The 26212-nt window shown below is 39.9% G+C and overlaps 1 protein-coding gene across 1 annotated transcript in view; it reads left to right on the top strand.

Annotated features, from left to right (window-relative positions):
* Positions 1-26212, top strand: part of arhgef9a (Cdc42 guanine nucleotide exchange factor (GEF) 9a) — a 261197-nt gene that overhangs the window by 7050 nt on the left and 227935 nt on the right. The window contains exon 3 of the mRNA XM_073058044.1: positions 16129-16256. Within this exon, the coding sequence (XP_072914145.1) occupies positions 16129-16256 (128 nt within the window). The remainder of the gene's footprint in view (positions 1-16128; positions 16257-26212) is intronic.

The raw sequence follows: 26212 nt of genomic DNA, 5'->3' as shown, positions 1-26212 counted from the left end.
CCAATTGTTGCAAGTACATCCTCTGCAGCACCTTTGTGTTGATGAAGAAGATGTGGTTCTCCCACATGAGGTTTTGAGAAATAATGGTGTCCAGGAACCTAAATGTTGAAACGGTGCTAACTGTAAGAGTTTTTGATGATGAGTGTGTGGAATGGGTGGAAGTCCCGAAGTCGATATGTATCTCCATGGTTTTCAGGGCAATCATATAACCATATAACAATTACAGCATGGAAACAGGCCATCTCGGCCCTTGTAGTCCGTGCTGAACGCTTACTCTCACCTAATCCCACTGGCCCGCACCCAGCCCATAACCCTTCATTCCTTTCCGGTCCATATACCTATCCAATTTTACTTTAGATGACAATACTGAACCTGCCTCTACCACTTCTACTGGAAGCTCGTTCCACACAGCTACCACTCTCTAAGTAAAGAAATTCCCCCTCGTGTTACCCTTAAACTTCTGTTCCCTAACTCTCAACTCATGTCCTCTTGTTTGAATCTCCCCTACTCTCAATGGAAAATGCCTATTCACATCAACTCTATCTATCCCCCTCATAATTTTAAATACCTCTATCAAGTCCCCCCTCAACCTTCTACGCTCCAAAGAATAAAGACCTAATTTGTTCAACCTTTCCCTATAACTTAGGTGCTGAAACCCAAGTAACATTCTAGTAAATCTTCTCTGTACTCTCTTTAATTTGTTGACATCTTTCCTATAATTCGGTGACCAGAACTGTACACAATACTCCAAATTTGGCCTCAACAATGCCTTGTAGAATTTTAACATTACATCCCAACTCCTATACTCAATGCTCTGATTCATAAAGGCCAGCATACCAAAAGCTTTCTTCACCACCCTATCCACATGAGATTCCGCCTTCAGGGAACTATGCACAATTATTCCTAGATCACTCTGATCTACTCCATTCTTCAATGCCCTACCATTTAACATGTATGTCCTATTTGGATTATTCCTACCAAAATGTAGCACCTCACACTTATCAGCATTAAACTCCATCTGCCATCATTCAGCCCACTCTTCTAACTGGCCTGAATCTCTCTGCAAGCTTTGAAAACATACTTCATTATCCACAACGCCTCCTACCTTAGTATCATCTGCATACTTACTAATCCAATTTACCACCCCATCATCCAGATCATTAATGTATATGACAAACAACATTTGACCTAGTACAGATCCCTGAGGCACACCACTAGTCACCGGCCTCCAACCTGACAAAGTTATCCACCACTACTCTCTGGCATCTCCCATCCAGCCACTGTTGAATCTATTTTACTACTTCAATATTAATACCTAACGATTGAACCTTCCTAACTAACCTTCGGTGTGGAACCCTGTCAAAGGCCTTACTGAAGTCCATATAGACAATTCCACTGCTTTACCCTCATCAACTTTCCTCGTAACCTCTTCAAAAAATTCAATAAGATTTGTCAAACATGACCTTCCATGCACAAATCTATGCTGACTGTTCCTAATCAGACCCTGTCTATCGAGATAATTATATATACCATCCCTAAGAATACTTTCCATTAATTTACCCACCACTGCTGTCAAACTGACAGGCCTATAATTGCTAGGTTTACTCTTAGAACCCTTTTTAAACAATGGAACCACATGAGCAATACGCCAATCCTCTGACACCATCCCTGTTTCTAATGACATTTGAAATATTTCTGTCAGAGTCCCTGCTATTTCTACACTAACTTCCCTCAAGATCCTAGGGAATATCCTGTCAGGATCCGGAGGTTTATCCACTTTTATATTCCTTAAAAGCGCCAGTACTTCCTCCTCTTTAAGTGTCATAGTTTCCATAACTTCCCTACTTGTTTCCCTTACATTACACAATTCAATATCCTTCTCCTTAGTGAATACCGAAGAAATGAAATTGTTCAAAATCTCCCCCATCTCTTTCGGCTCCACACATAGCTGTCCACTCTGATTCTCTAAGGGACCAATTTTATCCCTCACTACCCTTTTGCAATTAATATAACTGTAGAAACCATTCAGATTTATTTTCACCTTACTTGCCAAAGCAACCTCGTATCTTCTTTTAGCTTTTCTAATTCCTTTCTTAAGATTCTTCGTACATTCTTTATATTCCTCGAGCACCTCGTTTACTCCATGCTGCCCATATTTATTGTAGATATCTCTCTTTTTTCCTAACCAAGTTTCCAATATCCCTTGAAAACCATGGCTGTCTCAAACTTTTAACCTTTCCTTTCAACATAACAGTAACATAAAGATTCTGTACCCTCAAAATTTCACCTTTAAATGACCTCCATTTCTCTATTACATCCTTCCCATAAAATAAATTGTCCCAATCCACTCCTTCTAAATCCTTTCACATCTCCTCAAAGTTAGCCTTTCTCCAATCAAAAATCTCAACCCTGGGTCCAGTCCTATCCTTCTTCATAATTATATTGAAACTAATGGCATTGTGATCACTGGACCTGAAGTGCTCCCCAACACATACCTCTGTCACCTGATCTATTTCATTCCCTAACAGAAGATCCAACACTGCCCCTTCTCTAGTTAGTACCTATATGTATTGCTGCAAAAAACTATCCTGCACACATTTTACAAACTCCAAACCATCCATCCCTTTTACAGTATGGGCTTCCCAGTCTATGTGTGGAAAATTAAAATCTCCCACAATCACAACCCTGTGCTTACTACAAATATCTGCTATCTCCTTGCAAATTTGCTCCTCCAATTCTCACTTCCCATTAGGTGGTCTATAATACACCCCTATAAGTGTTACTACACCTTTCCCATTCCTCAATTCCACCCAAATAGCCTCCGTAATATTTTCTCTGACAAGCAACACAACACCTCTCCTTCTTGTCCCTCCAATTCTATCACACCTGAAGCAATGAAATCCAGGAATATTTAGTTGCCAATCACACCGCTCCTTCAACCATGTTTCACTAATAGCTACAACATCATATTTCCAGGTATCAATCCATGATCTTACAATCAGCTTCAAGGTTTTATGATTGCACCGGGACACAAGTGAGATGATTAATGATTTAAAGAAAATTGAATGAGGAAAGAACAGATCTATGAGCGCCAATCAAATTTAAGTATGCTACTGGTGAATGCTTTCTACGGAGAAAGATGAATATGTGTAATAAACTTCAGACAGAGCAGTTCTGTGAAAAAAAAGGGATAGCTTGATGATACCACTGGAGAACACTGGGGAAAAATATCTCATCTGTAGTTACCATATGAATACCTGATCACATCTTTGGTTATGCATGCTGTTCTTTTTTAGAAAAAAGTTCTTATGTAGAAATGCCAAGAATATTAATCAAATGACCATGTGAGGTCATTTTGGGTGTGACAGATGCCCTCATATGCTAAGTGTTCTTAGCAGATGACAGAGCACTGAAGGTGCTCGGTGTGGATCTGATTTTCTGCAAACAGGACCTCCCCACCCCCCACAAATGCCTTCCTAATTGATAGTGTAACAAAGATTGGAGGGGATCTGATTGCAACATATAAGATTATTAAGGGATTGGACAAGATAGAGGCAGGAAATATGTTCCAGATGCTGGGAGAGTCCAGTACCAGAGGGCATGGTTTGAGAATAAGGGGTAGGTCATTTAGGACAGAGTTAAGGAAAAACTCCCAGAGAGTTGTGGGGGTGTGGAATGCACTGCCTCGGAAGGCAGTTGAGGCCAATTCCCTGGATGCTTTCAAGAAGGAGCTAGATAGGTATCTTATGGATAAGGGAATCAAGGGATATGGGGACAAGGCAGGAACCGGGTATTGATAGTAGATGATCAGTCATGATCTCAAAATGGTGGTGCAGGCTCGAAGGGCCGAATGGTCTACTTCTGCACCTATTGTCTATTATCTAAAGTATGACAAGGACTTCTCCTTTCAACATTTGTTTAAAGGATGGAAAATTATATTCAATAAATATTCAGAAGGTGTATAGACAACTCATTGGAACTTTAAAGCAAGATCGCTGTCACTGTGTTGCAAGCTGAGCAATGGTACATTTGATCATTGGGTTATTTCAATAGTCCTGGCACGGAAGTATATCACTGTTCCTTCCTTGCCATTGAGCTAACATCCAAGAGTTCTGTATCCAACAGCTGTGTCAAAACCCCTTCAATGTACAAGCCTCAATAGTCTAAAATTGAACTCAACACTAACCTCTCTGTGACAAATGGGGAGGGCAGTAAATGATGATCTTGCAGTGAAGCCCTGAACTTACTAGTAGGTAAAAATAATCAGAAAAGACACAAGCTATAAAGTTCCACATTTTGTTGTGACAATACATTACCAGAAATATGTAATACCTTTAATAGTATTTCACTATAAAAGTTCTGTAGATTTAATGTTCTCATTCCCTTTTTCCTCATTATGAATTCCAATCTGCTGATTGCTCATTTAGATACCAGATTAGTAAGTACAAATGTTATGTATAATTTAAAACAGGTTGATTTTAATGTGCACAAGTAGAATATAAATTAATTTTCTTTACTGATATCAAATCATCAGCATTGATAATTAAGCCAATTTCACACAAGATGGGTGATTTTTCATATGCTCAGCAGCTCACTTTGTAAAACAATAATGGCAGCAATCAAAACATTTTTAAGAAGCAACTCCCACTCATTACGTGAAGTTCTCCACTTTTCAATTTTCAAGCAAATTTAATTTTGAAGTAAAGCTTGAAAAAGGTGGTCCATATTTTATCTTGATGTAGGGAAGAACCACATTTCAGTAGGTTATTGCTCCTCTTTCAGGATGTTGATGGACCAGCCTAATCACAAAGATCCTGAAAGTCAGAACCAGAATGTTTCAAAATGAATTTAAATATTGTTTGTCTTTAATTTCTGTTATACTTTAACATTACTCTATCTCTATGTGAGAGTTCAGCTCCCAAACCTGCTCTGAATGAGACTCAGGTTTATATTTCAGGCATTTAATCAGAGCTCTCTCCACATTTCTTCATTTCACTGCATTGAGATCTAAAATATAATATTTTTAATGTTTGAATACACCTTGATAACATTATACTGATTTCCACTAAAAAAATTGCAAAAACTTCCACTACTTCATTTTCTTAAATACTCTGACCTAGAAATTCAATCAGTTAATCCTGTTTCTTTCCAACATTACTCTGTTAATAATTGCCTTGGCCTGGGGTGAAATGCAATAGCAACTATTTCTGGATTGTTCTGCATCCTTTAAGAAATCTACATGAGGACTTCCTCATGTGAGTCACCCTTGTGTTCCAATTGCTGTGTCAGTGATGGAAGGTGTGACACAATTCCTTGTGCAATTGTCCATGTAAAGCATTGTGAGAGAAATAAATTGGTTTGCAAGACCATCCATCATTCAGCAATACCAAATAACTATGTCTTAGTATAAGCACAGGAGTGGGGCCCCAGTAAGGTAAAAACCTTACTTCCGTATCATCCATCTTGCTCCCTCCCTTCCAACCCATTAATCCCTTAATCTCTCTCTTAACCCCACATCCACAGTAAATGAGGCATTGAAATTACATTGGCAAGCAAGTTTAAAGAGAACTCTGAAGCCTTTCATAAGTATATTAGAAGCAAGATGGTAACTAAGGAAGGAATGGGTGCTCTAAACATGGAGACATCTTAAATGGATACTTCAATGGTATTGACCAGGAAGAAGAAGCTGGAGAATTAAGGGAGGGGTATGTTGATATTCATACTAGAATGGAGGAAATGCAATAAATTTCAGGTGAGTTTTCACAGTGAGGGTGGTGAGTATTTGGAGTGAGCTACCAGAAGAGGCAATGAAGGCAGATGGAATTGCAATGTTGAAACGACATTTGTTCAGGTATATAAATAGGAAAGGAGCAGAAAATATGGGGGCCCAATGTGGGCAAATGGGATTAGTGTGCAGAGGCATAATGGTTGGTATGGATTAAGTGGGCCCTAGTGCTAATTATAATGCTGTACCTTTCTCTGATTTATGAACCGTTTGATTTTGTGAAAGTCTTTCTAACTCATCACCTGATTAGTTCCAAATTCCAAAACCCAATTCCTGACTGAGTGATCCCTCTGAGGCCCAGATGGAGGTCCCATTCTTTACCATTCCCTGTTTGCTGAGACTATTTCAACAGCACTGAAAGCCTTTTGATTTTAACACAGGAGGCAGACCTTGTGATCTTAAATAACACTTCCTCTTTTAATTGTATTTTGCTTAAGAAAAGAATGCTGCATTGGATTATTCTTTATGTATCTGTATTTTTGCATCGTCTGCCTTTTATTTAAGAAAATTATGCTGCACGCACCTTGGGTGATTCTTGCTTTAATTCTATGTGAGAGCATGCTGATCTACCATGATACTGGGAATTGCAATTCAAAATTGCAGAAGCTATAGACATTCATTTTTGGTCAGCACTTATTGCCTATCACTAATTGTCTTTGAGAATTCAGTGGAGATGAATCAACTTCTTGAACCACTGCAGTCTTTCTAGTGATGTTGGGAAGGGAGTTTGCAGGATTCAGACCTAGTGCTGATAAAGTCCAGCAATACATTTCCAAGACTGGATGGTGTGTAACTTAAAGGAGAACCCACGAATGGTGGATTTGCAAAGCACCTTCTGCCCTTGTTCTTTCTGCTGATAGACATCACAGGTTTTGAAGATATTGTCAAAGTGAGCAATTCAAATGCATTCCACAAATGCCATGCATTGCAGCCGTGGTGGAGGAAGTAAGTATTTAAAGTAATGGATGAAGTGCCAGTCAGACAGTCTGCTTTATTTTTGATGGTGTCGTGCTTCTTGAGATTTGTTTGCTTTGAACTCATTCTAACAAGTGGAGGGTACTTCATTGCATTGCACTGCTGTATTGTCCCTTGTAGATGGTGGAAAGATTCTGGTTGTTAGGAAGCAAGTTGCTTGCTGCAGATGTATCAGCCTTTGAGCTGTGCTGTAGTATTTGCATAGCTGTTCCACCTGAATTTCTTGTGGGCCCTAAAATATTGACGACATCTTGGCTAAAGAATGGGAATGAGTGTCCTAAATTTTGCTGCCTATTGACTTCAGTCTTACCAAGGTCAGCTTGCCTTGCTGTCGAGAGCATTCACTCTCACCTCACTTTGAGATTTTAGCTGTTTGCTACATATTTGGATCAAGCTTCTGATGAACTCTGGAGCCGAGTAGGCCTGGCAAAAATAAAAGAAGGTGGGTATTGTTGATCAGCTTATTGGGGTAGGTACCGCTTGATAACATTTTGTTATCTGATTCCATCACTTTGCTTGTGGTGGAGAGCAGGCAGAAAGGGCAGTAACTAACCTGTTCAGGGTCTTCTTTGTTCTTGTGAACTGAAAAATGCTCTACATTGTCCGGTCGATGTCAGTGTTGTAACTACTACAGCAGCTTGGCTGCAGGCTCATCTAGTTCAGGAGGGAAGGTTTTTAGTGTGACGGCTCAGATTTTCTATGAAGCTGTAGCTTTTGCTGTGTTTAGTGGTCTCAACTGCTTTTTTATAGTAAATGGATTGAATCACATTGGCTGAAGATGAGCTTCTATGACAATATCTCATTAGGACACAAAGATGATTCATCTAATCAGACTGAACATGGTTTGCAAATGCTTCAGCCTTGTCTTTAGCACTCACATACTAGGACTTTCTGATATGAATATGTTTTTGGAATCCTCCTTGCATTAGCTATTTAGTTGTCCACTGCCTTACATGACCAGATATAGCAGGACTGCAGAGCTTTAGTCTTTTCTGTGCTTATCAAATTTATCTACAGTAAGTACCTCTGAATATTTTATGCCATTTTGAATATATATGGTTTTATATTTTAGATCCACCAGATTGGTACTTTAGGTAAGTGCTGTGCTCCTGCAAGCAAGCCACTTTGCAATTTTCATTAAAGCAGCATTGATCCCCTGATGTGAATGCAACTGCAAAGTGAGGGAAATGCAAGGCCACAAAGGGCAACGATGAGGATGGTGTACATTACTATTGCTGCAGCTTTGTCAACAAGACTTCATGAATGCCTATTTTAGAATTGTTATGTATGTTAACATAGAGCACACAGCGCACGAACAGGCCATTTGGCCCAAAATGTTGTGCTGAACTAATACTAGACAAAGAGTTATCGCCTTTGTAGAGATTATAGCTCCGGTGACCCAGGTTCGATATTGATCTCTGATATTGTCTGTGTGGAGTTTACTTGTGAATTGCATATATTTTATATGGGTGCTTTGGTCTCCTTCCACATCCCAACAATGTGCAGGTTGCAGGATTAATTGGCCATTTGTACTGTAAATTAGCCCTGGTGCGGAGATGAGTGGTTGACTCTGGGAGAGGTGATGGGAAAGCACAGTAGGATCAGATCAGGAAATGTGTATATAAATTGTGCTTGATGGTCAGCATGGATTCAGTGGATGGAAAGACCAGTTACTTGGTTATATAAATCTATGGCTCGATTACTGATTCAATTATATTCCACCATAGGACCTCAGAATTTGGACTTCTTTCCAGATTATTTCTACCCTACAATTAAGTCTTGGCTCCTAATCTCTCCCCATTAAGATGAACTGTTTGCATTTGTGAGTACATTCAGAGTATTGCTCCACATTTTGGCTGGCCTCTGGTCCATCTGTTGGTCCTTTTTACTTACCTGGTCATGCAATCTTTAATTCTTCTGCTCTTGTGTTCACAACAGCTCCCTCCCTCCAACTGTCCTATTTCCTAAAGCAAAACTTTTAATCCTCTGCCTCCTTTTGAGTCTGGGTTCTTTTTTTTTACATGAATGATTTAATTCGCAATAATTGATTTGTCCTTGAGCTCTGTATTTTTTTCTCTATTATCATATCATATCTTGTTCTATCCTATGCTACCATGGCTCTCTTTTTATACTCTTGCTAAATTCCCTTTACCTCACAACTTTGATTCTCTGAAACATTTTTTTTACTGTTCCACTCCCTTCACTGCCTTACAGTCTAATCATGGCATCTCAAAAACTTGTCCACTTATTCAGTGACTTTTTGAATTTGCTCTCCTTCCTGATTTGGTCTTAAGTAGCTCACCTTTTATTCCAAGTTTATGTGTATCCTCAGTCTAGGTTATATCACTCAGGGAAACTAAGTGATGGTATTTACCCTGCCAAGCCCCCTCAGAATCTTGTATATTTCAATGTGAACCTTTTATTCTTTGAAAGAACAAATATTGATTGTTTCCCACAAGTCAGCCCCCTCTCCCCAGGAATCAATGTTGAATCTAAGTAATTGAAGAAATGTAAACAATTGGAAGAGGTACAGAAACAGATGGTGAAAAGTCAGCTGGCAAAAGCCTTGGCAGTTCTACGTATCACTGATAGTTAGACAGGAGATATAAACAGACAGCAGGAAGTAGGTCATCAACACCATGGAGAAAGGATGCTGGGAAAGCTGAAAGAGCAGCAAAATAAGTTTTAATCTAAATGATTCCTGATCTGCTGAGGTGAGAAAAACAGGGTTCATAGATTTAATTTCTAGAATCTGCATTGCATGGTACCAATTTATTAGGCATTAATCTTGCAAAATTTAAGAGTACCGATGATCATTTCTGGTGCAGTTGTGCCAATCACAGAACTGAACTAGGAGTGTTCATGTGTGATCTAAATTGGTGTACCCGACCTCCTTCCAGCGTCAGATGGACACCAAATGTCGTCGCTGAATATAGAACACTCATTTTCACTCACACTGGCCTTAAGTTCTATATTAAAACTGTGTGGAAACAGTATTAATGGAAGCACATCACATTCATGGTTCTGATGCAGTGCCTCAACCCAAAATGTCAGTCATGCCATTGTCTCTGCAAGCCACAGTTCCCAAGGAGACTCTGGTTTTTTGAAGTGGGAGAGACTTCAAAAGAAGTGAGTGGGGGCAATCGGGACACTCTTTACGCCACAGTTCCTGAGGAGACTTTGGATTGAGTAGTGGGGGAGAGAGTTCAAAAGAAATGAGCAGGACAGTTGGTATATTCTGCATGCCACAGTTCCTGAAGAATGCTGGATTATGCATAATTAGGCACAAAGCAAGGGCCAATAAGAAGAAGATAGGTTTAAGTGGAGCTGCCATTGTGGGAATGGGAAGTTCAGGCTTTGGCTCAAGAAGCTTCATCACGAAGGGGCAAAGGTCATAGGTAGGTTTTTTTTAACTTTAGTTTTTCTTCCTTTCTTTCTTATTGCATGGTTAGAGTGGTGCGGATGCCAAGCAGGATAGTGAAATGTTCCCCTTGTGGGATATGGGAAGGCAGGGAGACTGATAACTACACCTGCAAGGAGTGCATTCAGCTGCAGTTTCTTTCAGACCCAGTTGGACCTTGGAATTGGACCTAGAAATGGATGAACTCCAGATCATTTGGGAAGCTGAAGGGTTGATCAGCAGGACTTTCAGGGAGGTTGTAACACCCAAGGTGCAGGATACAGATAACTGGGTGACCATCAGGAGGGGAAGAACTGTCTATGCAGGGCACCCCTTTGGCTGTTCCCCTCAATAGCTGCTTTGGATACTGTTGGGGTGGGGGGGGGGGGAGGGTGATGGCCTAGCAGAGGAAAACCACAGTGGTTGGGACCTTGGCACTGAGTCTGGCTCTGTTGCTCAGTAGAGGAGAGGCTAGATGAGACAATCTGTAGTGATAGGGGATTCATTGGTTAGGGGACAGACAGGAGGTTCTGTGGACAAGAACAAGACTCCCGGATGGTACATAGCCTCCCAGGGTCATGGATATCTTGGGTCGAATCCACAACATTCTTATGTGGAAGAGTGAGCAACCAGAGGCTGTGGTTCAGGTCGGTACCAGTGACCTGGGTAGGAGGGTTATGAGGTCCTGCAATGTGAGTTCAGGGAGGTAGTTGCTAAGTTAAAGTACAGGGCCTCCAGGGTTGTGATCGCACAATGCTGCCTGTGCTGGTGAGAAAAGAAATATTAAGATGAAACAGTTTAACATGTGGCTGAGGAGACAGTGCAGGAGGGAGAAGGCTTCAGATTTTTGGATCTTTGGGTGCTTTTCCATGGAAGGTGGTCCCTGTACAGACGGGATGGCTTGCACCTGAACTATTATCCTTACGGGAAGATCTGCTGCGGGGGCGGTGGGGGGGTTAAACTAGATTGCAGGGAGGGCAGAAATTAGAATGGCAGAGCAGATGGTGGAGTGTTGTGGGGAGAGATGTTGTTTTGCCTACAAACAAAGTCAGAAATCATAAGATTGAGCTCAGGGGGAATAATGTTCTGGGTTGTGTATATTTCAATGCAAGAAGCAATGTAGGAAAGGAGATGCTTAGGGTATGGATCAGCATGTGAAATTATAAGATTGTAGACATTAGTGAGACTTGGTTGCAGAACTGCCAACTCAATGATCCAGGATTCCATTGTTTCTGATGTGATAGGGCGAGAAGAACTAAAAGGGAGGGGTGGCATTACTAGTCAGAGAAAATGTCTTGAAGGTGCTCAGACTGGTGAGCTCGGCTACTGGTGGAGCAGACCTTAAATCAATTATCTGCATTTGTACTTGCTCAGAAGATGAACATTGAGTGAGGAAAAGCAGCAGCAAAGTTATGGACCCTATACAGATTACAGATGAAGAGGTGTTTGCCATCTTGAGGCAAATTAGAGTGGATAAATCCCAAGAGCCTGACAAGATGTTCTCTTGGACCTTGTGGGAGGCTAGTGCAGAAATTGCAGAAGCCCTAGAGAGATATTTAAAAAGTCTTTAGCCTTGGGTTAGGTGCCAGTAGATTGGAGGATAGCTAATATTCTATTATTTGAGAAAGAATAACCAGGAAATTATAGGACAGAGAGCTTGACATCAGCAGTGGGAAAGTTACTGGAAGGTATTCTAAGGGACCAGATATATACTGTAAGTATTTGGATAGACAGGGACAGATTGGGCAGAGTTGGCATAGCTTTGTGTGTGGTAGGTCATGACTAACCAATCTTACAGAGTTTTTTTGAGGAAGTTACCAGGGATGTTGATGAAGGCAAGGCAGTGGATGTTGTCTACATTGGCATTAGACAGGCCCTTGACAATGGGAAGATGGTCAAGATGATTTAGTCACATCACATTAAAGATGAGGTAGTAAATTGGATTAGACGTTAGATTTACAGAAGAAGACAAACAGCGGCAATAGACAGTTTGCTGCTCTGACTAGAGGCCTATGACTGGTGATACGCTGCAGGGATTGGTGCTGGGTCCATTGTTATTTGCCATCTATATCAACGATCTGGATGACAATGTGGTTAACTGGATCAGCAATGTGGCAGATAACACCAGGAATGGGGATGTAGTGGATAGCAAGGAAGACTATCAAAACTTGCAGTGGCATCTGGACCAGCTGGAAAAAATGGACTGAAAAGTCGCAGGTGGAATTTAATGCAGCCAAGTATGAGGTGTTGCAGTTGGGAGAACAAACCAGCTTAGGACTTACATAATGAGTGGCACTGGGGCGTGTGGTAATACAGAGGGATCTGGGAACAGATCCATAATTCCTTCAACGTGACATCACAGGTAGATAGGACCGTAAAGAAAGCTTTTGGCACATTGGCCTTCATAAATTAAAGTATTGAGTACAGAAGATGGGATGTTATGTTGAAGTTGTATATGGCATTGGTGAGGCCTATGTTAGATTATTGTGTGCATTTATGGTCACCTACCTACAGGAAAGATGTCAATGAGATTGAAAGAATCCAGGGAAAATTTACAAAGATGTTGCCAGGACTTGAGTACCTGAATAATAGAGAAAGTTGAATAGGTTAGGACTTTATTCCCTGGAGCATAGAAGATTGAAGGGATTGTTGATAGAGTTAGGCAAAATTATGAGAGGTGTAGATAGGGTAGATGCAAGCAGGCTTTTTCCACTGAGGTACGGCGACATTAGAACTCGAAGTCACATGTGAAGCGTGGAAGGTGAAATGTTTAAGGGGAACAGGAGGGGAAACTTCTGCATCCAGAGAGTGGTGAGAATGTGGAATGAGCTGCCAGTGGATGTGGTCGATGCAGGTTCAGTTTCAACATTTGAGCGAAATTTGGATAGGTACACAGATGGGAGCAAAATGGGGAGCTATGGCTTGGGTGCGGGTCGATGGGACTAGGCAGATTAATTGTTCAGCACAGACTAGATGGACTGAATGACCTGTTTCTATGTTGCAGTGTTCTATGGCTCTAAGCTGCTACATATAGCATTTGATCTGCTGAGATTTCCAGTCGTTTATATTTTGCATCATCACATCACTTTAGTTTGCTGCTCTTATCAAGGGAGATCGTTGCTGACATCAGAAGCCTGGCTGGGTAGCTTCAGAAATCACTGAGGGTTGCTCAAACATCTTCCAAGGCCCACAGGGTGTGCTAAACTAACACAGAGTGTTTCCTCTACCAAAGTGCCGTTGGGATATTCATTCTAGGGATGCCTCAGTTGAGACATGCAGATTCTGTTTTTGATGGCAGCATTACAGCCATAGTTGTGTGGGCCTGGAATTTCAAGATAGAAAGCAATGGTGTGCCTATCAGCCTACTCCTCCAGAGTCTTTGGACACACCACATCTCCCCGGACTCCTCTGGAAAATATACTGCAGACTCGGGAGTGGCAAGGCTGTCTTCACTGAGCTATGTGACGTTCTAAGTGAATTCTTTCAGCCACACTCTCATGCCTCCTGTTCACATTGATGTTTGACATCTTTTCCAAGCTGTTGCAGCAGGTCTCTGTGACGTCCCCCTACTTCCTGCCCTTTGTTGCATCTGAGGGGTCACCCAGAAAAATTGTATCATTTCCCTTGATTTTAGTGAGGAACGGGTTTCAACTTGGGCACGTAGACTTTTCAGTGTTACTGGTTTCTCAAGCATGTTGGTGCCCAGGAACAACATAGACCTTTCCATTGACAGGAGATGTTTCCACAGCTTCTTTGTGCAGATTGTTGTGAATCATGAGATATTTTTGGTGACTTATGCTTTCTGGAGGGACGCATGGAACGTGAAAAAGGCTCGGCTCAGCTTTTCTTGCTTCTCACACCTTTGCAGTCTGCTACCACGATAACCAAGTGTGGATGTTATAGTGCCTACTCAATGTTCTCTTCAAGATATTTTTTCTCTCTGCACATTAGATGTTTGACGGTCTTCTTAAGGTTGTTTTGGGTTTCGTTGTTTTGTGGCTGCCTGTAAGGAGACAAACCTCAAAGTTGTATAATGTGTGCATACTTTGATATTAAATGTATTTTGAACTTTGAACGCTAGATAGACTGTGCCAAAAACAGAACTGTAAGACTCAGAGCTGGGTGTCCGGAGGCAGGGCCAGAACAGCCGCAGGAGGTAGAGGAGCTGCAGGCAGAGCAAGGTTACTGGCCGCTGTCTTACCGAGTATCCATAGCTGAAGGATTCCATGAAATGTTCAATGCAAAGTTACCTTCTCCACCCTCCAACTAATACCATTTACATAGCACACAATAACACCCTGGCTTAGGAATCCTTCCTATCCTACTTTGCAGGTTCACCTGCACTGAGTCAAACATAGCTTTTATGCTCCAGTTACATCTTACAGAAGCATCACTATATTTTCTGATGATGTCGACAGAAAATGCAGAATCCTGACACTGCAAGTGCAATTAATAGTGTGCAGATCACCCCGCCATATCAAGTGGGACTTTAAATCCCTCTCCATATTGCTTTATTGTATGGGAATGCTCCTTTCCACATGGGATTACCAGTCAGTTTTTATGATTGACCATCCTCCAGGCACCTGTCTCATTGACCAGGATTTGCATACCACATTAAATGATGGTGAGCATTCTCTCCGTCTTTGACATCTCTGTTACCGCTTTGGCATGTATTGCTGTTGTTTGGCTGCTAAGGTGTATGTGCTTTAGAAGCTGATGTGTCTTTCAGACTGCTGTGCAGTGAAGTGCTGAGAGCTGCACTGAATTCAGTGTGGCCCCTGTTGGGAATCATGAAATTCCTGTTCAGGCTTTTACCACTGAGTATAAATCACCAAAGTCTGTGACACACTGGACTTTTTCTGAGGACCATTTTCTGTGATCAGTACTAAATGTAACATGGTGCCATCCAATTTTAAGACAAACGACTTGTATGTAAAGTACGTGGGAATTTCAACTGAGGAAAACAAATGTTTCACCAAAAGTACAATAAACTGAAGCTATAGGATTAAAATATATATTTTTACAGAAATTCAGGTCATGAATCCTTTGAAATGTAGTCCATTCTATCAATAGGGGGAACAGTTGGAGATGGGGAAATATAATTTAATCCCTACTTTATACTGCATTTTTTAACTATGATTTTGTCATGAAATATATGATTTTGACTTTCAGCTGGTTTTTGACTTAAGGAAGACTGAAGAAGGTCCTTCAGTTGGAATAAACGTAGTTAAGGCAGGTTTTGTTTTGGATGGAGATATTATATTTCAATCTGGATCCAATGACACTTGGTCCAAATAGTTTCAGATCAACATAGCACCTTTCCAATGTATGTATTATAGTCATACTTGCCAACGATATGGCAATCTCATTCTGCTAACTATTGCTAGTCACAAGGTTCAGTCTAATGGTATATAGCTGGAGTGGAAAGTGGTTCAAAATCATTTGTAATGGGTGATTATTTAACATGTCTACGACGGACATAAACACATGTAGAAGATTGGGTTTTTGAAGTATCATGTAAAGGAAATGAGAAGGCTCTTCTGAACAACACACAAAAAATGCTGGACGAACTCAGCAGGCCAGGCAGCATTTATGGAAAAGAGTAAACAGTCGATGTCTTGGGCCGAGACCCTTCATCAGAACTTATTTCCAGCATCTCTTGTGTTTGCTCTTCTGATGTTGAATTTGGACTACCTTCACAAACATATGTGACGATATATAAATGAATGACACCGAGTGGCAGTTTGTACTTACTCAGCATGTGTGACTCACATGGTATGCCCATAGTGTCACAAAAAGAAACCATTCATCAGATAATTAGTCAAGCTTTATCAGACAAAATTGTGGTTAATTATCTTTCCACCTCCAGTGAACTAACCAGAGTTAAACCAAGGTTGCTGGGCAACAAAGGTTGTAGTTGGTCACTCCTTGACATTTTGTATTATATATAGTGTTTTTCCTTTTTCAGCTAATGATGCAAGTAGATTGGAGATGACAAGAATCCATGAAAGCAGTACAAGTATTAAAGACTATGGTTTCTGTCATGACAGTGGCAGGCCTCTGAAGCATGGCGCGGAGCAGCTGCTAGTGAATAAGGTAGGAGCACTTCTTCTGAAAATTTATCATTTGTTCTTGTCTGAGACTTGGGGCTTGCTTTAAATTCAAGACTGCCTTCAAGCATTTTTCATGTTGTGCATTCTAGTGCTTGTATTTTCATCTCTGGGCCCAGGGTGTTTGTTCATTACCCGACAATTGTCACACACTTTGTTTCTCACCCCAACACGAATAACTTCACTCACCTGAATGCTGAACTGATTCCACAACCTATCGACTCACTTTCAAGCATTCTGCAACTCGTTCTCAATATTACTTATTTACTTGTGTATTTGTTATTATTATTACTATTATTTGCACAGATTGTCTCTTTTGCATGTTGGTTGTCAGTCTTTGTGTGTAGTTTTTCATTTTTAAAATTTTACTTCTGTTCTACTGTCAATACCTGCAAGAAAATTAATCTCAAGATAGTATGTGGTGACATATATGTACTTTGATAATAGTTTATTTGAACTTTGAACACAATATAAGGCATCCATTGTTCCACTCTCTGCTTTTTTTAAAAAAATCTGATATTTGTAGAGAATGGCTCATGGGGGGAAAATCCTGTGGATATCATCATTGCAGTTTCTTAGTGGTTTCAGAGGAAGAATAGTTGACTAGTAGTGCACCACAGTTTTCTCAGCCGCTTGGGGATGAATTATCTTTAAGGAATATAACTTAACAGGGCATTGATGAATGAGAGAATGGACTTCAGTTTGAAGACTACAGATTCACTAATTTTAATGGCAATATACTGGAAAATTTCTAAAGAAGGAACAGAATGTAATCATTCTGTTGTTACATTGAGGAAGTATTCATAAATGAAATCATGAATTAATAAATATCAAGTGATGTGATTGCTTGAATTTGAAATATTTCTGTCTGGGGAATCCTGGACCAATGTTTTGAAAATCAATTTTATTTATTGAATGAAATCAATGCCGTTATTATAAAAAATGTGATTCCTTAATATACGATATAACAAGCTATTAAGTAGGAATAGCCCAAGTTCCTCAAACACTGCGAATGTGAGATATGTTACATCAGAATACTGCAATCAGGTGACTTTGTGAACCTTTTGTGATTACTTTGTAGAACTTAAAGGGAGAAAGGAAAACTAGAATGGTGCTTTAAGGGTGGGGTTAGAGTAACTAGAAAATGGCTTAAAATAGACTTCTAGTGCCATGTGAAAGTTTATATACGGTATTACAATACACAGACATCATAAGCAGTGTTCTGAATTCCTGTTTCAGAGATTACTGTGTGTATTCTTTATCACTGACCAAAAATTTTCACAGCACTTTTGTAAATTTTAGATACCATGTATTAACCACTCTAGCTATAGTTAATTAATCACCAAGGAGGAAGAAATTATAATCAGCTAAAACGTTTCCATTATTGATTGAATTGTAGAGACTGCCTCAGGAACATTTTGTGAATGATAGGAGGTATACCATGATGACTATGCTGTCCGACATTGATAAATTGTTGCCACCGTCTATTGTCTATGCTCACAAAGGAAGAATAGCATTGTCATTGCAACAAGCCTGGAACTGGCGAGGGTTACTGTCTGGAGGACGGGGGGGAGGGGGGGCAGGTAGTGTTGTGAGGAGAGAGGCCCAAGTTAAAGGAAGGCCTAAGTGCTCAGATGCTAAGTAAAGGGCTTGGGCTATTAACTATCTGCCAGGATTTGTTAAGCTGAAAAGGAGACAGGAGTTTAACTGTAATCAGATATGTTAAGACTGGGGTCTTAATATATTAATGGGTCTTAAAATATCAATAGGTTTTAACTATTGGATGGGTTCCGAGAGTGATGAAGGATATGGTGTGAAAAGTGCTATGCTCGAAGAATGGCTTACCATCATGCCTGAGGAAGAACAGTCCCAAAGGAGAGTTGACAAGTTGACTTAAAGTGCCGCAAATCATTTAGCGTCCAATTATTTGCTTGAGACCCAACACAGAAGCAGGTTTCATTGAGATCATGTCTCTACATTAGTGCACAGACGTTTTCAAAAGTAGCAACCAGATTTGTGTTTGGAATTCCTATATGGTACTATTTAATTGTGCAGAAAGTCTTTGGATGAAAATCAATTCTCAGTGATGCATATTGTTCCTCTTCATTTTTCATTTAAATTTTATTTTTTATAGAAATGTTCTTGTGTTGTGCACAGAAACATAGTGGAAGTCAGGCACTTTACAGAATGTTGCTGACAGCAATTTATTATGATGTCAGATTTGTGTGACACCTTCCAGACATTGGACTTTCTCACTTCCAACAGATGCTGCCCGAATTGTTGAGTGTTTCCAGCGTTTTCTGTTTTTAATTTTGATGTCCACTGTCACCACTTTAAAAAAAATATTGATCCAGTCAAATACTCTCTCTGTGGAGTTGGATTATTTTTGGCTCCTTTTTTATGTTAGGCAGCCATTTAATATTTGAGGATTTCAGTGGGGAACACAGCGAAAAGCGAACATTTTTGAACAGATTCTGCCTTTTGAAGTACCGATTGGTGCTCATACCACACCTGAGAAATGATCAGTTGGGCTCCATAGCAAATACGTCCCAAGAAAAGGCAGAGGGAGAAAATAAGGGGAATATATAATCTGGCAAAAATGCCAGTGTCACGACTTTGCTTGGGAAGTGGTGAATTAAAAATGTTATATTTGTGTTGTAGGATCTCATGAGTCACTTACAGCAGTGTAATACCCTCATTTATTAAGACCTGGATCACTCAAGCCTTATTATGCATACACCCCCATGTACTATCATTTAGCTACTACGGATTATTTGTGTAAGTCTGTGGGAGACAGGATGAATCACTTAATAAAAAAAGATTTGCACTATTTGATGTTGCACTTGATGAGAAATAGATACATCCAAGAGTGCAAAAGTTGTGAAATGTTCACATTCAGGGAGTGTTATTTTTATTTGAAAGTACAACTTCTTGTATTGTGTCGGCAATGTATCATCGGCTAGGAATTGCCTTTTGAACAGTTAACAGACTCTAAGAGAGTGTTCTCTGTATGGGTGAGCTGTCACTGCTTATTATGTCTCCACTCTTGCCTTGTTTTATTTATGGAAGAGGGATATCAGGTCATTGTTTCGTCACCAGCAGTTGCAGGTTACTTTCAGGGATAAGGAGTGGATGAAGAAGCACACTCACTTCCTGTTTCTAAGGGACGTGATGGGGATGGGGGGCTGCTGCAGAAAGGCAGCTACTTGTGGTACTCAGGGTCAATGCAGAACCAGGAGCAATGTTTCTGCTCCTTTCCTTTTCACATTTAGGGACGTTTCTTTTTAAAGAAAAGATAACCTTTTGTTGGTGTCCTCCAATGCTGACTTTTAATGAGTGCTTAATAGATCACTTATATCCTCAGTTATTCTGTCTACAGCAAACCAGTGAGCCTAATCTTCTACACAAATAAATTGAACAAAATCAATATTATTGATGAACTTTCTACATGAAATTGCTCTGTTAAAACAAACCTTAATACATTAATTAATTTATCGGACCAAATTATTTTATTTTAAACGTATCATTATGCAATTGGTCATTTTATCACTTTCTTTCATATCATCAGGAGAAAACAAAACTTCATAAACAGGGAAGTTCAATAAATACAAACCACTGATTCTTATAGTTTTAGAGAAATTACTTTTTACAGCGTCATGATTGTTGTGTAGGAAAATATGGCATCACATCATAAGATGGCTTGAATGAGTAATGTTATTTGGCTCACCTACAATGTCATGGTTCAGTGGGTAGCACTCCTGCCTTTGAATCAGAAGGTTGTGGGTTCAAGTCCTTCTCTATGGACTGGATTAGGAAAAAAAATATCTGCTGTCCCTGCCTCTAGTGCAGTACTGAGAGAGAAATGTATTTGCAGAGATGCAGACTGTGGTTCTCATTTCCCATATAGCGGTAACACATCCCACGCATTCCTTAAAGAAGAATAGAGAAGTTATCACATAGATCCTGGTCATGATTTATCTCTCAAATCTGGTTATTTGGTAAATCACATTGCCCTTTACCTATTTATCCTCAGTTTGCATTTCACTATATTTTGTCCCCATTTCCTGCTGACATATTAATTTGAAGTATAGTATTTGGATTTAGAATTTCTGTCCTGTATATTTTAGTGCCTGTCTCAGTATTAGTAATCAGTAAAAATGATTGAAAATCAGTCTGGTAACGAAAATAACAAAATTAAAGATTGACGTTACTGGGGTCTAATATGAGAGGTCGGCTCAAGGGATTGCAAGGAATGGTGTCAACCCTTTCTATTAATTGTTTGACATTTGTTGCTTTCACCAGACTCCTTCAGTTAGGAAATATGAGCAGCTGCTAGAAATGCTGATAACATTCAGCATAACAGAGTGGCATGGAAGGGCAACAAGCAGAGCTGTTGCTTTACAACTCAAGTGATCCCGGTTCAATCCTGAACTCTGCTGTTGCCTTTGTGGAATTTGATCATTCTCTGCATAACTGAATGGTTTTCCTTCGTGTTCTTGGTGCTTCTATATTATGGAGATACGTGTGTGTGATAGGTTACTAAATTGCTCCTAAATGTGTAGATGAATGGTAGAACCTGAGGGAAAGTTGACAGGAATGTAGAGAGGATCAAATGGGATTAGCTGATATTTAATATAAATGAGTACTTGATAGTTGGCATGGAGTTCCTCTATTGTTTGTATCTACAAGCCTGTGACACTACTGCAAGCAAGATTTTCATTTTACCTTTCATTATTAAGATGTAAGGTTTCTGGGTAAGATGGCACCGATCTGCATTCTCTATTGAGGTCATTGTTCAGACTTAGTTGATCTTTAGTTGTTTTCTTTAGGCTTCTGTGGATGATTTTGGGGACAGAGAAGAGAGTTAAGGTGTCAGATCAGCTTAAATGACAACTACTTCCCTTTACTTGTTTAAGAGTCCAAAGTTTACATTAGGGGCATAACACTTAATAGTCAGCTGACTATATATAAAAAAAAGTAACACTTGCTCTGTTGGTATGGACTATTCTCCTTGGACAGGGCCATCATAGAATGAGAAATGTGATTTGCAAGAATAGGTTCCTGTAGGACCAGGCACTTATCTCTGCATTCACTGCATCTATGGTTAGTTCAGCTTCCTGCTTCCCAAACTGAAGCGTGGAATGAACTAAGGGGTGGCCCAAAGTTCAAAGTTCAGGATAAAGTTATTATTGAAGTATGTATATGCCATCATATATTACCAGAGATTCATTTTCTTGCATGCATTCACAACAGAACAAAGAAATGCAGTAGAATCAATGCAAAACTACACAGAAAGACTGACAAATAAGCAATGTGCAAAAGAAGACAAATTGTGCAGATACAAAAGATTAATAATCATAATAATAAATAAACAAATAAATAATATTGAAAACATGAGCTGTAGAGTGCTTGGAAGTGAGTCCATAGGTAGAATCAGTTCATCATTGAGATGGGTGAAATTATCTATACTGGTTCAGGAGCCTGAAGTTGAAGGGTAATAACTGTTCCTGAACTCGATCGTATATTACCTAAAGCTCGTGTACCTTCTTCCAGATGGTAGCAGCAAGAAGAGAGCATGGCCTGGATGATGGGGCTCCTTGATGATGGATGCTATTTTCTTGTGGCAGTGCTGCTTGTACATGTGTTCGGTGGTGGGGAAGGCTTTCCTATAATGGGCTGGGCTTTTTGCATCACGTTCTGTAGGCTTTTCCATTCTTCAGCATTGGTGCTTCCACACCATATTCTCCACTGTGCATTTATAGAAGTCTGTTAAAGTTTTAGATGACATACTGAATCTGCGCAAACCTCTACGAAAGTAGAGTGAAAGCAGTGGATAAGTGTGAGCACCGTGCAGCACATAGTCCATCTGCAACTTAACGAGAGAAAGAAACAACTAAGTAAAGAAAGTACACGCTGTGGTTGGCAGCAGTCCCTCCATCTCCAAAGGCTCTGCCTATTCCTTTGCCCAATATTCCAACTGTACCTTTTTCCATGCCTATAAGCTATAAGGCATCAAAGCCTTATTTTTGATTTTTGATCATATAACCATATAACAATTACAGCACAGAAACGGGCCATCTCGGCCCTTCTAGTCTGTGCCGAACACTTACTCTCGCCTAGTCCCACCTACCTGCACTCAGCCCATAACCCTCCATTCCTTTCCTGTCCACATACCTATCCAATTTTTTTTTTAATGAGAAAATCGAACCTGCCTCTACCACTTCTACTGGAAGCTCGTTCTGCACAGCTACCACTCTCTGAGTAAAGAAGTTCCCCCTCGTGTTACCCCGAAACTTTTGCCCCTTAACTCTCAACTCATGTCCTCTTGTTTAAATCTCCCCTACTCTCAATGGAAAAAGCCTATCCACGTCAACTCTATCTATCCTCCTCATAATTTTAAATACCTTTATCAAGTCCCCCCTCAACCTTCTACATTCCAAAGAATAAAGACCTAACTTGTTCAACCTTTCCCTGTAATTAGGTGCTGAAACCCAGGTAACATTCTAGTAAATCTCCTCTGTACTCTCTCTAATTTGTTGACATCTTTCCTATAATTTGGTGACCAGAACTGTACACAATTATGATCCTTTGACTTCCATCCAGAAAGTTAGCACAGGTTACCCTTTAGCTAAAAATCCAAAATCCGAAGATCTCCCAAAACCAAATTATTTGATGCCATAAATGGAAAATTCCATAAGGTGCCGGGAAGGTTCCCAGGTGATGTGCAGGTCTTTGTGTACCACATATCATTCTGAGTAGTTACCCAACATGCTCCAAGTGGGGCCATAATGACACCCATTTGTTTTTGCAGTCGTCATAGCCAGACCTTCGTGCATTGATCACGGGCATTACCATGAGTTTTGTGCCTATTCACTGCTCTGTACCGTGGAGAAACTGTTGAAAATGTCAAAAATGCCTGTAGTTACACCTGTGGGTAATAGTAAAAGAAAAAGGGGAAGCATTAATGTTTATCTATAACACAGAAAGTCAGGTTGTTGTTAAAACTAGACAGCAGTCTAAATGTGAAGCAGTTGACAGAAGAGTATGGTGTTCATCTAGAACCTGAAGAAACAGAAGGACAAACTGTTAAATTTCTATGCTGAAAGTAATGAACAGAAGTTGATGAAAAATTGAAAAACACTTCATAAAGTGAAAAATGAAGATCTCAATTGTGTATTGAAAGGATGGATTTGTCAGTGTCGGAGTAAACATATGCCGCTGAACGGTATGCTGATCATAAAATAAAGAAAGATCTATCGTGACGCACTGAAAATTGAAGATAATTGTAAATATTCAGCAGGTTGGTTGCAAAATTTAAGAAAAGGCTTGACATTAAATTTTTAAGTGATAATATGTCTGCTGATCACGAAGCTGCAGAGAAACTGATGGGCTGGAGCAGCATTCAGTCTTCACAGATGACCAGTGTCCTCATTGCATTAAAAAATAAAATGCTGACTTTTTTCACATGTTTCATTACATTTGCCTCTAATTAAATTCAATCTTTCATTTTTACACCCCACATCAAATCTTAAAAAAAAGTGAAGTACAAATACAGTGTACTGCAATAATTTAATGAAAACACAGCATTGTGGGTGGAGACTGGAAGGTTGTTGTTCAACAGCTGATTCAGGTATTCTCCTTATGCTGCTGTGCTGCTTTTGTACAAAATTATATCTTCATTATATTAATGGTATGTATTAGTTTTTACTGTTAAGAACATATCATTGATGAACAAGTTTAAGACAAAGACTAGTTACTGGTAGTACATAAATTCTGAATCGGAAATGACATTAATGACAAACAGCCACTGAGTGGCCGAGGTAACGGTAACTACCTTTCTGATAGCTCATTGTTATATTATTGCTTCATGCATAAAATTATTAAAATTATTATATATGACTACCTTCAGGATATATGTATAAGCTGTGTACATAATGTGAAGAGATTTCATGTTTAGAATTGGGTCCCATCCCCAAGCTATCTCATTACATAGATGGAAATATTCCAAAATCCAAAATAATCCAAAATCTAAAACACTTCTGGTTCCAAGCATTTTGGATAAGGTGTACTCAACCCGTATTTTTTTTTGTGAGCTGCTGTCACTAAGATAGAAGAAACATTTCTATTCATAAACCAATATTAGACACAATGCCATATCCAAAAGCTATTGAAATAGTAGAATAGATTTTTTTAGGTCACTAATTGAGCAGTGGTGAATTGGCAGTTTAGTTCAGGCTGTGACTGATCTTACTTCCTTTGTCAATGTGCTTTAAGCTTGTGATTCCCTTAGTCAAAGTACAAAGTAATTGCTTTCCATTTTTTGAAGTATTTCCCCGGTGCAAACGAGAAAGTGGAGAATGACTGCTGAGTATAACGGTCTCAAGGGATGGTGTAAAGGTGTTTCAATATTTCCCTGTATCAGGTCAGGAGAGTACCCTATAATTACAGGTAGCTACACAGACTTGTATTTTATCTGACATTCCTTCAGTCATAATTATGGAGTAGATAGATGATGTGTTATTATTTCATCCTGAGAGATATCCCCATTATCCTTGTCAGTGACAAGCATTCCCCTGCCCGCAGGCACTCCTTCAATAGAGAAATGGGGACAGGGGACAGCTGAATGAATCTCTACATGCTGCCTTCCTTAATTTTATTTCCCAAAGGATTGCTGTAAATTGGAGCCTATTATGCTCATCTCATTCTGAGATTACTCAGAATGAAAGCTATACCTCAGCTCAGGACAATGACAAGGGGAGGAGGTTGTCACTAGAGAGAGCTATTGAATGGCTCGACATTCCATGGTGAATGGTTGCTCGGTCATAAGATTGCATAATATTGTCAGCTATAAATTCCTATTCATTTGAGAAGTGAAGCACCTTGAAACTTTCTCTGTTTTAGAGGAACTGTGTATTGTATATGTTGCATCTTTAACTATGCATTTACCCGTCGTAACTTCGCTGCTTGGTATGGAAGCTGCACTGCGGCAGACAGAAAGGCTCTGCAACGGGTAGTCAAAGCTGCCCAATGCATCACTGGCACCAACCTACCTGCCATCAAGGACATAGAATACAGAACTGTGCCAGAAAAGGACCACTTACGTCATGAAGGATCCCACTCACCCTGTTCATGGATTATTTGTCCCACTCCCATCAGGGAGGAGGCTACATAACATCCACACCAGGACCACCAGACTCAAAACCAGTTACTCTTTCCAACCAGTAAGGCCAATGAATACCTCCACCCACCAACTCCACCACTACTTTATTTCCCATCAGTCACCTTACGTACAGCTTAGTGTCTTTAGCCAGAGTGTGGTGAATCTGTGGAATTCTTTGCTGTGGAGGCCAAGTCTTTATGTAAATTTAAGGCCGAGGTTGATAGATTCTTGATTGGCCACAGCATGATGGGATACGGGGAGATGGCAGAAGACTGGGGCTGAGAGGAAAATTCGATCAGCATGATGATATAGTGGAGCAGACTCAATGGGCCAAATGGCCTAATTTTGCTCCTATATCTTAGTGTCTTTTGGTCACTTTATGGGCATACAGTACAATCAATCTATATATATAAGCTATCTTATATATTTATATTTATGTGTGTTTTATTATTCATTATCATCATCATCATTATGTGCCGTGGTGTATGACGTAGGCGATCATGGTTTATGACTATGATTGTTCTTGGGAAAAATCATTATTTTTTTCTCTCAGCTCAAGCTGGTAAAACATGAGGTATGGGCATAGCCAAGCATACTCATTTGTCAACTGTTAGGAACTTTCGGACTGTTCTAGCGGTGTTTAGTATTGTGGCTTTCTGAAGATTTGCATAGATATTACTGTGTAGCCCTAATTGTGAAGTGACTTTGGGATGACACCAGATGTAGATATTACCATCACAACAATGTACACCTTGTTCAGGTTCCAAAGTCTTTCAATTTCC

This window comes from Hemitrygon akajei, chromosome 10 (genome assembly GCF_048418815.1).
Source record: "Hemitrygon akajei chromosome 10, sHemAka1.3, whole genome shotgun sequence".
NCBI classification, from domain to species: Eukaryota; Metazoa; Chordata; class Chondrichthyes; order Myliobatiformes; family Dasyatidae; genus Hemitrygon; species Hemitrygon akajei.
This window is presented reverse-complemented; position numbering and strand designations above follow the sequence as displayed.